General features: G+C 48.2%; 1 protein-coding gene across 1 annotated transcript; it reads left to right on the forward strand.

Moving 5' to 3' along the window:
• The first annotated feature begins 3377 nt into the window (after positions 1–3377).
• LOC142471101 (extracellular calcium-sensing receptor-like) lies at positions 3378–13893 on the forward strand. Its single transcript, XM_075577897.1, has 5 exons — positions 3378–3635; positions 6040–6852; positions 11014–11241; positions 11548–11671; positions 12954–13893. Exons 1-5 carry the CDS (start codon positions 3378–3380, stop codon positions 13862–13864), a joined length of 2334 nt encoding a protein of 777 aa, XP_075434012.1. The 3' UTR covers positions 13865–13893.
• Positions 13894–17118: the final 3225 nt, after the last annotated feature.

Genomic DNA, 17118 nt, shown 5'->3' on the forward strand with positions numbered 1-17118 from the left:
TGTATTCCCACCTATCCTCATTATCCATGTATCTCCTCGCTATAACGCCTCTGACTTCTCCATATAACATCTCCCTATAACTTCTCCTAGTGCCCCATAAAACTGTTCCCTAGAACGCCTCCTATTTCTCCATACAGTATATAAATACTCCAATTGCCCCATATAACTGATTCCCATAACTATTCTTATCTGTACATATAATGGTTCTCCAAATCTCTCACTGCCAAAGCAGGACACAATATATTGTTTCCTCTCATTGCTAGGGCCGTCACACTGACACTGCTGTCATGTGTCCCTCGTGGGAATGGATGAGCATGAAAATAGAGACATGTACATTTGGGATTAGCGCTGATTCCCAGGATGCTGTCATTTCCCTGATAAGATAATTGAGGAGAGCTGGTGTAATTAATATCTGCATTCCCTGGACATCTACACAACTTATAAAAACTGACCCAGAGAGTCCATCTCCTGTGTGTGTGACACTGACAGACTGAGGGCACACTGTGTGTGACACAGATTGAAAGAGCCCCACTACTTTGTGTGTGACACTGACAGACTGAGGGAATACAGTGTGTGTGACACTGTCTGACGATAGAAGCCAAACTCCTGTGTGTGTCACAATGACAGACCAATATAGCCTTTCATTCTATATATGTAAAACTGATAGACTGGGGGAGCCCCTCTCCTGTGTGTGTGTGACACTGACAGACTGAGGGAGCCTCTCTCCCTCTGTGTGTGACAGTGACAGACTGAGGGAGCCCCTCTCCCTATGTGTGTGACAGTGACAGACTGAGGGAGCCCCTCACCCTGTGTGTGTGTGACACAGACAGACTGAGGGAACCCCTCTCCCTGTGTGTGTGACACTGACAGACTGAGGGAGACCCTCTCCTGTGTGTGTGACACTGACAGACAGAGGGAGCCTCTCTCCCTGTGTGTGTGACACTGACAGACTGAGGGAGCCTCTCTCCCTGTGTGTGTGTGACACTGACAGACTGAGGATCCCCTCTCCCTGTGTGTGTGTGTGTGACAGGGACAGACTGAGGGAGCCCCTCTCCCTGTGTGTGTGACAGTGACAGACTGAGGGAGCCCTCTCTCTGTGTGTGTGTGACAGTGACAGACTGAGGGTCCCCTCTCCCTGTGTGTGTGTGAAAGTGACAGACTGAGGGAGCCCCTCTCCTGTGTGTGTGACAGTTACAGACTGAGGGTCCCCTCTCCCCGTGTGTGTGACAGTGACAGACTGAGGGTCCCCTCTCCCTGTGTGTGTGACAGTGACAGACTGAGGGTCCCCTCTCCTGAGTGTGTGACAGTGACAGACTGAGGGTCCCCTCTCCTGTGTGTGTGAAAGTGACAGACTGAGGGTCCCCTCTCCCTGTGTGTGTGACAGTGACAGACTGAGGGAGCCCCTTTCCCTGTGTGTGTGACACTGACAGACTGAGGGTCCCCTCTCCCTGTGTGTGTGACAGTGACAGACTGAGGGTCCCCTCTCCCTGTGAGTTAGAGATGAATCACAGACACAGACAGAGCTGCTGTTTATACAGAATTGGAAGATTGCTCCCCGTTATAATGTGGGGGTTACACACATTATCTGTGGAAGTGTGTATGTGCTGGGGGTCAGGGCGAGGATGCAATTTGTCTGGTGGAAACATTAATGAATATCTGAGCGAGGCTGGAGACGTTATTATAGGGGGGACTTTTCCAATACATGTGGGCGTAAGCTACAGCGAAAACCTTTTCACAAGCAAACCTGCAGATCTTATATGTCAGACGTAAGTTTTATTTGAATGTTACTATCTTTGTTGTTTTCAGAGGGGATGGCGTGCGTGCGTGCGTGTGTGCGTGTGTGTGTGTGTGTGTTTGTGTGACACTGACAGACTGAGGGAGCCCCTCTCCCTGTGTGTGTGTGTGACACTGACAGACTGAGAGAGCCCCTCTGTGCATGTGTGTGCATGTGTGTGTGCGCGTGTGTGCGTGTGTGTTTGTGTGTGTGTGTGTGACACCTTCAGACTGAGGGAGCATCATTCCTTTGTGTGACACTGACAGACTGAGGGAGCCCCTCTCCCTGTGTGTGTGTGACACTGACAGACTGAGTGAACGTGTGTGTGTGTGTGTGTGTGTGTGTGTGTGTGTGTGTGTGTGTGTGTGTGTGTGTGTGTGTGTGTGTGTGTGTGTGTGTGTGTGTGTGTGTGTGTGTGTACTGAGGGAGCCCCTCTCCCTGTGTGTGAAGGTGACAGACTGCGGGAGCCCCTCTCCCTGTGTGTGTGACAGTGACAGACAGAGGGAGCCCCTCTCCCTGTGTGTGTGACAGTGACAGACTGAGGGAGCCCCTCTCCCTGTGTGTGTGACAGTGACAGACTGAGGGAGCCCCTCTCCCTGTGTGTGTGACACTGACAGACTGACGGAGCCCCTCTCCCTCTGTGTGTGTGACACTGACAGACTGAGGGAGCCCCTCTCCCTGTGTGTGTGTGACAGTGACAGACTAAGGGAGCCCCTCTCCCTGTGTGTGTGTGACAGTGACAGACTGAGGGAGTCCCTCTCCTGTGTGTGTGACAGTGACAGGCTGAGGGAGCCCCTCTCCCTGTGTTTGTGACAGTGACAGACTGAGGGAGCCCCTCTCCCTGTGTTTGTGACAGTGACAGACTGAGGGTCCCTTCTCCCTGTAAGTGTGACAGTGACAGACTGAGGGTCCCCTCTCCCTGTGAGTGTGACAGTGTCAGACTGAGGGAGCCCCCCTCCCTGTGTGTGTGACAGTGACAGACTGAGGGTCCCCTCTCCCTGTGAGTGTGACAGTGTCAGAATGAGGGACCCCTGCTCCCTGTGTGTGTGACAGTGACAGACTGAGGGTCCCCTCTCCCTGTGTGTGACACTGACAGACTGAGGGAACCCCTCTCCCTGTGTGTGTGACACTGACAGACGGAGGGTCCCCTCTCCCTGTGTGTGTGACAGTGACAGACTGAGGGTCCCCTCTCCCTGTGTGTGTGACACTGACAGACGGAGGGTCCCCTCTCCCTGTGTGTGTGACAGTGACAGACTGAGGGTCCCCTCTCCCTGTGTGTGTGACACTGACAGACTGAGGGTCCCCTCTCCCTGTGTGTGTGACAGTGACAGACTGAGGGAACCCCTCTCCCTGTGTGTGTGACAGTGACAGACTGAGGGAGCCCCTATCCTGTGTGTGAGACACTGACAGGCTCAAGAGACACTGTGTGTGTGTGACACAGACTGATGTGTGTGTGTGTGTGTGTCTGTGTGTGTGTGTGTGTGTGTGTGCGTGCGTGCGTGCGTGCGCGTGTGTGTGTGTGTGTGTAACACTAACACTGTCTGTGGCATTCCTTCCTCTCACCCCTAGGTTTGAATCCCAGAGATATCAGAGCATGCGAGCGATGATATTTACTATAGAAGAGATTAACTCAAACCCCGACCTCCTCCCCAACATCTCCCTGGGCTTCCAGATATTTGACTCCTGTACTAGCATGGGACGGGCAGTAGAGGGGACATTCTGGGTAATGTCGGGAGGACAAGGAAGCATCCCCAATTACCGGTGTCACAGAGGGCCTCCTCTAGCAGGTGTGATTGGAGATTCATCGTCCACACACTCCATCCTAATGGCCCACATGTTGGGACTGTACAGATTCCCACAGGTAAGAGACATACAAGTGTGTTATTATTATTTGCTTATTATTATTAAGTGTGTTATTATTATTAGTGAAATGAAAAGTTCAGTCCGCGCTCTGGCTCTTTAAACTTGGAGTGTTGGTCCCTCTCAGTTCTCTTGCTGCTTCTGTGTTTATGAGGTGTCTCCCCCACCTCCAAATGTGGTCTCCACCGGAACCCCGATGGTGATACCAATATCAGCAAAACAAGAAAAAACACAAAAGCGCACCAAGATGAGAGATAGATATTGTATTAGCAACAAATAATAAAATTAGTAACTTACATATAAAATTTCTTTAATAATCCCCGATTCTGGTGTCTATCACAGGAGTAGGGCATCACATAGGAAGTATGAAGGGTAATCTCAGTTCTGAGAGATCAGACCCGCGCGCTGGGGCTGTCTCTGTTCACTCTCCTGTCCTCCACGTGTGGTAGCGTGGTGCAGAGTGTAGCACACATGTGCAGGAACCGGGGCCTTCAATAGGTGTCCTTAGGATGCCTGTCCGTTTTTGATAGCATAGAAACGATCGGAAATAAGCAGGAACGGTACACTTGAGTGTGTACTGGTGGTGGGTAGTAAAACCGCCAGCCACAACAGTCGCGACGCGTTTCGTTTATCTGTTTTTTATCTGATTTTTTTAGCTACTTTATCATTACAGTGGTTTTTATTCATTTTATAAGCCTTTTTTTTTTTTTTTTCTACCTCCTTTTTTATTTTTTATTTTTTTTATTTTTTCCACTTTTTCTTCAATTCTTCCCCTCCCCCCACCCACCTTTCCATTTGTTCTATTTCCCATATTTTAAAAGTTATTTATATGTCATTTAATGTTATTAATGTTGTTATCCAGTATGCACATATACTTTGTTTTTTATGCTACTACTATGCATATTTTATTGCACTTGACTATTTGGGACACATGATTTTGGCTCCCCTTTAAGGTCTGTTTACCTTTCTATTTACACTTATATATATACTCAATTCATGTAATTCATTACTGGATTAAATGCACTAACAGGGAGGTCTTCCTATTGTGGCCCGCCCCTATCAGTATATGAGCCTGATTGGCCATGCAGCCATTAGGTATTAACCAATGACGCACAGAATTAGACCTATAAAGGACCCCTAAACAGGTGTCCCAGATATTGCCTGAAGAAGTTTACTTTGTTAAACGAAACGCGTCGCGACTGTTGTGGCTGGCGGTTTTACTACCCACCACCAGTACACACTCAAGTGTACCGTTCCTGCTTATTTCCGATCGTTTCTATGCTATCAAAAACGGACAGGCATCCTAAGGACACCTATTGAAGGCCCCGGTTCCTGCACATGTGTGCTACACTCTGCACCACGCTACCACACGTGGAGGACAGGAGAGTGAACAGAGACAGCCCCAGCGCGCGGGTCTGATCTCTCAGAACTGAGATTACCCTTCATACTTCCTATGTGATGCCCTACTCCTGTGATAGACACCAGAATCGGGGATTATTAAAGAAATTTTATATGTAAGTTACTAATTTTATTATTTGTTGCTAATACAATATCTATCTCTCATCTTGGTGCGCTTTTGTGTTTTTTCTTGTTTTGCTGTTATTATTATTAGCATTATATTTTTCATGTGTACAGAGCTCTCAAAATCTAACATGTTTCTTCATCATGGGTACAGAGCTTTCCAGAGAGAGAGAGGAGACTGGGGGTGCAGGAAGAGAGAGAGGAATAGTGGTTGCATGAGGGAGAGAGTGAGGAGACAGGGGGTGCAGGAAAAGAGAGAGAGGAGGCAGAGGGTGCAGGAAGAGAGAGAGAGAGGAGGCGGAGGTTGCAAGAGGAGAGGAAGAAAGGGGGTGCGGGAAGAGAGAGAGAGGAGGCAGGGGGTGCAGGAGGAGAGAGAGAGGAGGCAGAGGGTGCAGGAAAAGTGAAAGAGGAGGCAGGGGGTGCAGGGGGTGCAGGAGGAGAGAGAGGAGGCAGGGGTGCAGGAAGAGAGTGAGAGAGGAGGCAGGGGTGCAGGAAGAGAGAGAGAGAGAGGATGCAGGGGGTGCAGGAAGAGAGTGAGAGAGGAGGCAGGGGTGCAGGAAGAGAGAGAGAGAGAGGATGCAGGGGGTGCAGGAAGAGAGTGAGAGAGGAGGCAGGGGTGCAGGAAGAGATAGATGATGCAGGGGTGCAGGAGTAGACAGCCCTAGAGATGGCAGTATTTGTATAATTGTGCCAGATGTGCCATGCTCTAAATCTCGGTGCCTGCTCTAGAGATGCCAGGATTTGTATACCCTCATAAAGTCCTAGAGGTACCAGTCATTGTCTCCAATCTTCCAGCACTAGAGGTGCCAGGCTATATATTCTTGTACCAGCTTATAGAAGCCAGTTCCACACTCCACCTTCTTCTCCTCTCCATCTCCTTTCAGATCAGCTACTTCTCCACCAGCTCCCTCCTGAGCGACCGTACACAGTTCCCTTCCTTTTTCAGGACTGTTCCCAGTGACGTCTTCCAGTCCCGAGGGCTGGCACAGTTGGTGTCCTACTTCAACTGGACATGGGTGGGCCTGGTGGCCGAGGACAATGACTATGGGCAGGAGGTTATCTTGGCTACCAAGATAGAGATACTGAAAGCTGGGGCCTGTGTGGCCTTCATCGATTCCATACTGATAAGCCGACCTGACCGTAACGCCCCCCACCTCTCGAGGGTCATCGCAGAGTCAAATGCCAACGTTGTGGTTGTCTTTTCCAATGACTTAAATTTTATCCCTGTGGTAGAAGAGCTCTTGAGGCGCAACGTCACGGGGAAGAGCTGGGTGGCAAGTGAGTCATGGTCAACCTCATCTCTGGTTTCCAAGGAGCAATACTGGGGCATCCTATGGGGCACCATTGGCTTTGCACTACACAGCGGGCATATTCCCGGATTCAGAGAGTTCCTCAATGCCGGCCACCCCAGAAAGACTCCAGATGACATCTTCATGATTGAGTTTTGGGAGCAGAACTTTAGCTGCAAGTTGGAGAGACCAGGGACCCAGTTGTCCAACGGCACCAGACTCTGTGCGGGTCAGGAGTCTCTTGGGAGCACATTCAGTGGAATCAATGCTCTGGGGCTGACCTACAGCATTCACGTTGCAGTTTACGCATTGGCCTGGGCTCTGCAGGATGTCCTAACTCATAAGCAAGAGGTTTTCCCTGAATCGCGTGGGAGATGTACTGAAACTTTGGCTTTCCAACCATGGGAGGTATCTTCACCCATCTTCTCTTTCATGTTTGTAACTTTCGATCCTACTTTGAGATATTAATAGGGTCAGCAGCTCCTCTGTAATGGGATAAGATGCAGGGCATTCCTATCTGTTAATAACATCAGCTTCATTTCTCTTTGGGATGAGGGCGTCTCTATAATTAGATACCTATAAGGTTATGTGTTGAGCTGGGTCTCCTTCTGATGGGATAAGAGGGTGTTTCTAGCAGTTAACAAGGTCAAAAGTTGTCTCATTTACACTGACGCAATGAACTTAGAAGAACCCTGTTCACACGATGCCCATAGGGTGGCCACTTTAACATTTTTATAATATGGGACACCGAAATCCAGAATGAAAGTGTAATGTCATAAGGAGTGAGTGTCACGGGAGACCCGGCTATTTACACCTTTTTACCAGGGTCATTCATTGAGCAAAACAAGGTAATGAAATAAATTGTAATTTATTCGGCATAAATTCGCTTACACACAATGATACACAAAACACAGACAAAAAGACACACTTACTTTGGGGACTGGGGTCGAAAACTAGAAAACGTCCAAGGGAAGCTTGTAACACTTACTCTTTGACAAAGTCCCAAGCGGGATGGAGCGCGTCAGAGTGTGTCTGGCAATGTGAACATGCTCGTTTTTTCAATAAATTAGCCGGTTTTCATAGAGCTGCTTTTTGGCTATTTTTCTGCTGTGCACCGCTTCCCTTGGATGTTTTCCTGTGATTGATTCACCTTGCAGCACGTGGAGTCTACACACAGCATCAGGACGCGACTCTCCAGTGGATTCGACTCCGTTACAGCCGAGCACACTGGTCTCAACGTGACAGCATGTATTTCTGCGGGTGGAGTGGGCTGGGGGTATTTTGGAGTCAGCCGGATTGTTCTTTGGAAGGATGGTCGGGCGACTCTATGCTTCAGCCGGGTTATCATCCCTCCCCCATGCCTGAATAATGGTCCGCTTTTCTTATACACCAAGTTTTTATATGTGCCTGTTCCGTGTGACTTTTATCATTGTAAAGGATTAGATCTTGGACACTCACTAGCCCTTGAGCAGTGGTTGTAGGATTAATATCCTACAGTACGTTTCCGGGGTTGAAAACTAGACTTCACTAGGTGCAGGGAACCCTAAATAAGAGTTTAACTCTGACCGGGATTTAACCCGGAATCTCCTGGAACCCAAATCGGCCTAAAGTTCCACACGCCACCGCTACGCTCTCTTCTGAGAACTTGGACTTTCTTGACCGAGAGTTAGTCGAAATCTCCTGGAACTAAAATCCCAGTCTCGTCCGCTACGATCAATTCTGAGCACTTAGGTGCAAAAGTCGGGACTTAGACTCTGGCGGGCAGGCTTTTCCGGCTTGAAATCGATGCCGGCTGCTCTGCTATTTGCGCAGAAGTATCTTTGAAAATCCCGCCTGCGCACTTACAACAGGGAACGCCGAATCCGATTGGCTCACAGATTCTTATAGTACAGATGCAGCGGCCATAATTTTACGAAATCACGTGGTTTATACCTCGAAATACCCATGTGATGGCGCGGGATTACTTCCAACCGTTCCGCCTTAAGACGCGAGTGCAGGCGAGTGCAGAAAATGGCATTTTAGTGTTGTGTCTTTGAAACACCTGAAATTGACACAGTAGCACAGTACTGTACACATTACAATTCATTCATTTCATTGCTTATAATTGAACACAATCCATGAAATTCAAACAAAGCAACCGCGATAAACGCACGTGCCTGGGGCAATTGGCCGCGTTCATACCGCGTGGAGTACAGCAGCGCACACGAAAACGGCGCCGTGATGCCTTAAAATAACAGCCGCTGCATCTGTGTTCTGAGTTTCATTCACAAATCTCAGCAGCCAATCAACGCGTGAGAACTATCCCAAGCAGCCAATCAGAGCCATGCCGGCTAGAAAAGCCGGGTCAGTTGGAAATATGAAATAGCCAAGAGACATGCGCAAGCCTGGCACCTCTCTCCCTGGCTATCTCAATGCCACCCGCTGGGACAGGCTCCACCAGGTCTGGCAGAGCAAGTGGCATCACGGAGGACAGCCATTGATCTCCGGACCTGGTACTCCACCTTTCCCCGCTGAACAAATGCTGTTCGCACCTCTGGTCATCCTCTGACTCCGATGTCCAGCAGACTAACCGGCGCCTATGGGTTAGCTCGGACAGCCTGTTTGGACATCGGTTCCAAATTTAACCAGCACATTACATTATTAAAGTATATTTTTAACACACTTCTGAGTCTCTGGGTATGAGGGAGAGAATAGGAAAGATGTTGTACTTTTATTTCTATCTGCTTTATTCCCCACATTCTTTCTCTTGGACTTAGTCTGGACTCTGTGAGTTCCCCCTCAACTTTATACACAGTTTGGGGCACCCACAAACCCAATACAGGTTCTGGGTCACCTTGGCACTAGCTGGGGTACCCCCCCTTAACCTAGGGATTCATTCCCTCAGCTACAGGGATACCTATTCATCCCTGTGCCTCATTCACCTTTCTGGGCTACGCTGAAGCAGGATACCCTAGTGGTGAGTCGCGGGGAGGTATTGCCGGGACAACGTGCCTACATGTATCCGAGAATCAGGCATGATTCCCGGGTACATTTATAGGGGGGCCGACAGCTCCGGACTCCAACCTCCTAGGTACATTCTGTAAAACCCCCTTGAAACTCATACCCTAGCAATCCCTGCTTGATTGCATGCCCAGAAAGGGGAAAACACAAAAATTACTTTTATTACAGGTAATAAGTTGGAATGATACAATACTACTGGACCCAAGAGCTAACTCTCTTGGACCCTTATGTACAGATCAGGGGTAACCAAAACAGGCTTAACCTTTATTTGAGAGCCTGGTTACCCCCTACCATCACACCTCACCCCTCAAGATGAAAGTTCCAGGACAGTCACCATATCAGGTGGCTTGCTGAGCCTGACAAAAATTGAGGTTCATGAGGTAAGACAAAGACTTTCTGGCTGGTACAGTCCTCCCGCATGTTGAGAGTCCTGGCCCCCTCCATGGTCCATGTGCATCAGGTCACTGATCCGGTGTAGCAACACACTTGTCCCCCCCCCCCCCTGTTAGGTCCGATCCAACTGATCAACCTGTAGGGCAGGCAACCACACACTAAACTCGATCCGGGAGATTTCACCACGGCGCTGATATACTCTTGGTCTCAGATATGATGGCGCCAGCTTGGAGTGCAAGAAAACAGGAAAACACAGGCTGCTGATTCCTTACATCTGTTTAATGATTGGACAAGCAGTATATTTATACAGAAAAGCAAGCAGGAAAAAAACGTTATCAGTTCTATACGTCTGCAGTCACAAGCTAAATTCATACATATAGACTAGACATTTAGGATTACATATTCCATCTGGAAATGCATTCCCTGGGAAATAAAACATTTACTAGTGGTAAAAAATAAAGTTCAGCCGCTATTAATGGGGTCACAGAAGGTTCAGTGTGTATGAGACACACTAAAACAGTTTGTCTAAAACTGACAAAGCTAAGATATTTAACCATTTCGGTCCCTGAGAAGAATAAAGCTGTCACATATTGCTTTAACCTTTTCAGTCCCAGAAAGGAACAAAGCTGGCACATACTATTTTTAACCTTTCACCACCCGAGGAATCCATTTCCGGGTTTGGGGACATTGAACCCTGGGGTCGCGAAAGACTCCAGGGGCTTGGGGTTGCTGACTGCAGCAATGCAGGATCGCAGTGTTTTAACTGCCGGTCCATCCTCCGGGGTCCAAGCTGCCAGCAACAATGCCCTCTGGTCAGTCATTTAGTCATGGGGTCTGCCGGTGAAGGTTCATAGAGAGGATGCTCTTGTGACCGCAGTCGCAGGGCTATTACACACGTAGAAATCTGTCATGTTTTTATGACTGATTTAATTACAGTCGTTCAGGCATTTCACGTCAAGGAGATAACATACGGAACAATGATGCATCCTGACAGACCTATCAGGGACAACAGGAAAAGTCAATGAAATACGGGGCAACCCTAGATGCCCATATACTGTATTACATCAGAGAAACCCGCACTATGGAAACACTATTAACTAATAGGAATCATGTTTGTAAGACGCCCTTTTATCGCATCACAAAGAGGCTCCTCTGATCCTATTAACTTCCTCTTAGGTTCTGCACTCTATGAAGTCCGTCCGTTTCAGGACTAAAGACAACAAAGACGTGTATTTCGACCCCAACGGGAACATCCCGGCTCTGTACGACATCGTCAACTGGCAAATGAGTTCACAGGGAACCATACAGCACGTGAAGGTCGGGAGTTACGATGCTACTGCCGGATCGGGACACACATTCATGGTGAACACCAGCGCCATCCAGTGGGCAGCGGGGAATACACAGGTACGTGCAGAACTCTGCACTAAGCATGCTCAGTCTCTCTTCTCTCTGTATATACAGGTGATAGATAGTTCAGTCTCCTAACTCTCTGTATATACAGGTGATAGCTCAGTATCTCCTCTTTCTGTATATAAAGGTGATAGATAGCTCAGTCTCTCCTCTCTCTGTATATACATGTGATAGCCAGCTCAGTCTCTCCTCTCTCTCTCTGTATATACAGGGGAAAGAAATTTCAGCCACTCCTCTCTCTGTATATATAGGTTATCGGTAACTGTGTCTCTGTGTCTCCGTGCCCCCCTCTCTCTCAAGGTCCCTTTCTCCATCTGCAGTCAGAGCTGTTCCCCGGGTTTCAGGAAGGCGGCTATAGAAGGGAAGCCTGCCTGCTGCTTCCTGTGTGTCCCCTGTCCCCAAGGAGAGATCTCCAACCACACAGGTGAGGGATGACCTTAGTTTCCAAGGTCACTTCAAACTGTGGTCCATGTTTTCAAAGTAGCATCAAGTAGATCATTCTTGTGTTGATCATTCAGTTTCAACAGAAATATCTCAATAACTTTGTGAAACAACAAGAACGTTTTCTTGGACCATTTATGACCCCAACCCGAAAAATCCCTCTCACTCGAAAATTCCTTTCTCACGCATTGCTGCTAATGGAACTCCCTTTCATTAAAGGCAGCTCATACTCTGCCCTCTTCTGTAGCGGGCACACTACATGTTTTAGGTCCTGTAAGACCAGCAGCACCTATTAAACAGAGAGTGTGTTGAGTGTGGGATGCTGCATACTGTAGGTTTGGTAAATCTGTAGGAATAACTTGGAAGTTCCTCCATCCAGTACGAGTAGAGGAACTAAAGTGGTACCTATTTATCTGCAAACATTAGGAGGGTTTGGTAGCTACACCTCTACTAAGAACATGATCCATGTGACAGGACCATGCGGTGACAGCATTTGAGGGTGTATGAGAAGAGCAGGGATATAACATGGAATTCTTGTGTCAGACTGATTGTCTTTGGCAGCAATGTGTCCCCAGTATTAGAAGTATCTGCAGCTCGATCATTCAGTTCCATTGTATTTTCCCGTTCCTGAGAAGAGCTAAACATGTTGGGAAATCTTATTGATGTCTTGGACACATGGAACTTCCTGTACCACAAGTGACATCATCAGAAAGGCAACCTGGGGACTTCCGTTTTTCTACCTTCCAGAGTTCCTTCTAGGGTCGCCTTTCTGTCCAAATATTTAAGTCACCTCAGTGATGTATTTTACTAGTTTTATATCATGATTATGTGTCCCGCTCTAAACACACTTACTCACCCTCTTGGGGAGATAATAAAGACTCACATTCACATCTCTTCCTTCTTTCTCTTGAAGTTTTCCACTTCATCAAAAATTGTAAGATGTTTGGTCACAGATAACTTTATTTTATTGTTTGCTTTTATATACAGTAGTGTGTGATTATTACTGTTTTATATTTATATTGCCAATAATTCCCTCCATATAACTCTTCCTCTAAATGTTCCTAAACCTGCTCCCTATAAACCCTCTTAGTCTTCCCCTAACTGCTCTTATAACCATTCCCTCCTCCTCTAACTAATCCTATAATTGTTCCAAAAAAACTCTTCCCTTAACTGCTCCGATAACTTGTCCTGCACAGTATCTCCTTTGATAAATTACAAGCTATGTATACTCCACAAACCGAGATGTATGTTTTGGTCTCTTTCAGACTCCATTGACTGCCTTCGATGCCCGTGGGACCAGTTGCCCAGTGTCCAAAAGGACAGATGCCTCCCAAAGACCATTGAGTTTCTTTCTTATGAAGAGCCCTTGGGTGCTGCTTTGGTAGCCACTAGTGTCACTTCTTCCACAATCCCAGTTGCCCTCTTGGGGCTTTTTAGTAACTACAAGACCACTCCCATTATCCGAGCGAACAACTACTCTCTAAGTTGTCTTCTTCTGGTGTCCCTGTCCCTCTGCTTCCTCTGCCCTTTGACTTTCATAGGTTACCCCCAACCTGTGAAGTGTCTTCTTCGCCAGGTAGCATTCGGCATGGTCTTTGCCCTCTGTGTCTCCTGTGTCCTTGCCAAAACCATCACCGTTGTCATCGCTTTCAATGCCACCAAGCCAGGCAGCAGCCTAAGGAAGTGGACAGGGACAAAGGTGTGCTACTTTGTCATTGTACTGAGTGTCCTTATTCAGCTGTGCTTGTGCCTCACGTGGCTTTCAAGCTCCCCTCCCTTCCCAGAACTCAACATACAAACCCAACCAGGGATTATCATTGTTGAGTGTAATGAGGGCTCTCCCACTGCATTCTGGTGCATGCTGGGATATCTCAGCATCTTGGCCACCATCAGCTTCATTGTTGCCTTCCTGGCAAGGCGCCTCCCTGACAATTTTAATGAGGCCAAGTTCATCACCTTCAGCATGATGGCCTTCCTCAGTGTCTGGGTGTCCTTTATCCCGGCCTCCATCAGCGCACGGGGTAAGTACACCGTGGCCATGGAGGTCTTCGCCATCCTGTCCTCCAGCTGGGCTCTGGTGGTCTGCATGTTTGTGCCCAAATGTTTCATCATATTGTTCCGACCCGACATGAACTCGAGAGAACGTCTCATGGGGAAAGACAGAAGTCAGAGTTAGAATATGACATTCATCCATAAATGTTTACTTTCGAGGTTTTATTTAATGTATAGTTATTGATCTCACTGTTTATTCTAAGTAAATAAATGTAAAAAAAAATGTTGTTCAAGTGATTGCAGAAAATATGTTTTTTTTGCATACTATGAAGCAAACTCGTTACATGCCCTTCCCACCTATCCTCATTATCCATGTAACTCCTTGCGGATCCCTATAACTCCTCCAAGTGCCTCAAATAGCCCCATGTAACTGCTCCCTATAACTCCAATTACTCTACATTACCACTCCCTACATCTCCTCCATTTACCCTATATACCCACTCCTTATAACTCCTCCTAATACCACATATAACTTGCCTCTATAACTCCTCCTATTACCTCACACAACTGCTCCCTTTAACTCCTCTTATTGCCCCATGTAACCACTCCCAATAACTTCTCTTATTACCCCATTTACCCACACCCTATAACTCCTCCTATTACTCCATATAACCGCTGCCTATAACGCCTCTTATTGGCCCATGTAACCACTCCCAATAACTCCTCCTATTGCCCCATATAATGGCTCCCAATATCTCCTCCTATTGCCTCATATAACCACTGCCTACAACTCCTCCAATTACCCCAATTAAATGCTTCCTTAAAACTGCTCCTATTACCCCATATACCCGCTCCCTATAACTCCTTGTCAGGGTCTCCTAGACATCCAGCTCCTACCCAAAGTTCCTTTCCTTGTCCACCGGGTGTGCTGCTGCTTTCTGTCTGCTCTGGGGATTGTCTTTCTGTCTCCTCTAGTTGCTCCTGTTCTCTGTGCTTATAGTTCCTGCTTCCCGTTTGGTTCCTTGCCTTTGCTTTATGTGAGACGCCATGCCATTGCCTATGCTTCTGCCGCAGCCTGTTCCTGTTCCTGTACCAGTCCTGTTCTGTATTGGAGTCCTGTACATGTTAAAGGCTCTTGCTATTTAACTAGATTGCCCCAGTCTGTTTCCTGCTAGCATGTCCCAGACCTGTCCCTTCTCCATGGTCTCAGTTCCTGCTCCCCTGCCCAGTTCCTGTTCCCCTGTTCTGCTCCTGCCTTCCTGTTGCTGAACCCCTTCTTGCCCACGACAATCCTGCTTGCTGCCTGCCACCAACCTCAGCCTGTGACCCCAACAATCTTGCCTGCTCCCGCTGTTCCGGCCACCGAGGTCCTACCCGCTCCTGGAGTCTCACTCGTGACACTCCTCCTATTGCCCCATTTAACCACTGCCTACAACTCCTCCTATTACCCCATATAACTGCTCCCTATAACTCCTCCTGTTACCCCATGTACTATCTCCCATAAATCCTCCTATTACCCCATATACCCTCTCATTTTAACTCCTCCGATTACCCCATATAACCGCTCCCTATAATTCCACCTATTACCCCATATAACTTCCCCCTATAATTCCTCCTATTACCCCATATACCCGCTCCCTATAACTCCTCCTATTGCCCTATATAACCGCCCCCTATACCTCCCCCTATTGCCCCATATGACTGTGAAGAAATGAGCTGCGGGGCATACCTAACTGAGAGCTGCCAGAAAAAAGGGCGTGGACAAGGAGGGAATATGAAGAAGAGGAGCCTTAAAAAAAGTGGGGGGGGGGGGGGCAGTGGTGTTGGTTCAGATCTATGCGGACCTGAGTGGTTCAGACGAGGTCTGCAGTGAGTATACGTGGCAGCAGGAGAAGAGAGCGATAGTCCCAGACGTCGACGAAAGATCAAGCACCGTCGGAGGGCACTATAAAGACACACAGTGGTACCGATGAACAGGCCTGCAACAGGGTCAGAACAACACGAGCTCCCACATTGCCGTCACCAGCCAAGATGCCCAAGGTTGGGTGGCTACTACATCCATCACTGACCCACTGACTCACACCCACGCAGCGTTATTTGGGGAATGTCTACTTTGTGTAGTCATCCCCATCTGAGGATCACAAGGTATCAGAGCCAGTAAGGTATAAGTAGACAAGTTGTATTAGGAGGGTGACTTCATGTGTCCCGGGACAAATTTTGCGCATGCGTGAACGGCGCCGGTAAGAACTGGGACAATGGCAAAAAAAAAGTTGGACAAAGACTTAACAACCAAGACTGTCCCAGCTTAACCGGGATGTTTGGTCACCCTATGTATCACCGAATACTGTGTTTGTATTCTTCCTGCCGTCCAGCCAGAAATAACAGCAACTCAGGCCCCAGCCCCAGGTTAAGCAGTGGAAACACTTAAACACGTCCTGCTATATGTTTATTGGGATTGAACTTGTTAAACTCTGCCCTCGTGCTTAGGGGCAGGAAGGGGTTACAAAGCCTGGACTTACTCCCCATGGGAGTTAAACCACTGGACAGCACCCAGTTGTCCATGTCAGGGGTGGGGTAGCCATTATTTGTGGGCCATTTGGAAGGACTTTGTTGGCTTTGGTGCAAAGGGTGCCCGATGGGATCCCACACCTAAGTGGTGCATGAGGATAAAAATAATTGGGATTAGCACTGATTCCCAGGGTGCTGTCATTTCCTTGATTAGATAATTGAGGAGAGAAGGTGTAATTAATGTCTGAATTCCCAGGACATCTACACAACTTATAAAAACTGATTGAGGGAGTCCATCTCCTGTCTGTGTGACACTGATTGACTAGGGGACACTGTGTGTGTGACAGTGACCAACTGAGTGGACACTGTGTGTGTGACACTGTCCGACGACAGAAGCCCGTCTCCCTGTGTGTGTGACACTGAATAACTGATATAGCCCTTTTTTGTATTTATGTGAAACTGACAGACTGAGGGACCCCGTTCTCCCTGTGTGTGTGACAGTGACAGACTGAGGGAGCCCCTCTCCTGTGTGTGACAGTGACAGGCTGAGGGATCCCCCCTCCCTGTGTGTGTGACACTGACAGACTGAGGGTCCCCTCTCCCTGTGTGTGTGACAGTGACAGACTGAGGGACCCCTCTCCCTGTGTGTGTGACAGTGACAGACTGAGGGTCCCCTCTCCCTGTGTGTGTGACAGTGACAGGCTGAGGGAGCCCCTCTCCCTGTGTGTGTGACAGTGACAGACTGAGGGTCCCCTCTCCCTGTGTGTGTGACAGTGACAGACTGAGGGTCCCCTCTCCCTGTGAGTTAGAGATGAATCACAGACACAGACAGAGCTGCTGTTTATACAGAATTGGAAGATTGCTCCCCGTTATAATGTGGGGGTTATACACATTAGCTGTGGAAGTGTGTATGTGCTGGGGGTCAGGGAG

Source organism: Ascaphus truei, chromosome 20 (genome assembly GCF_040206685.1).
Source record: "Ascaphus truei isolate aAscTru1 chromosome 20, aAscTru1.hap1, whole genome shotgun sequence".
In the NCBI taxonomy this organism is placed as follows: Eukaryota; Metazoa; Chordata; class Amphibia; order Anura; family Ascaphidae; genus Ascaphus; species Ascaphus truei.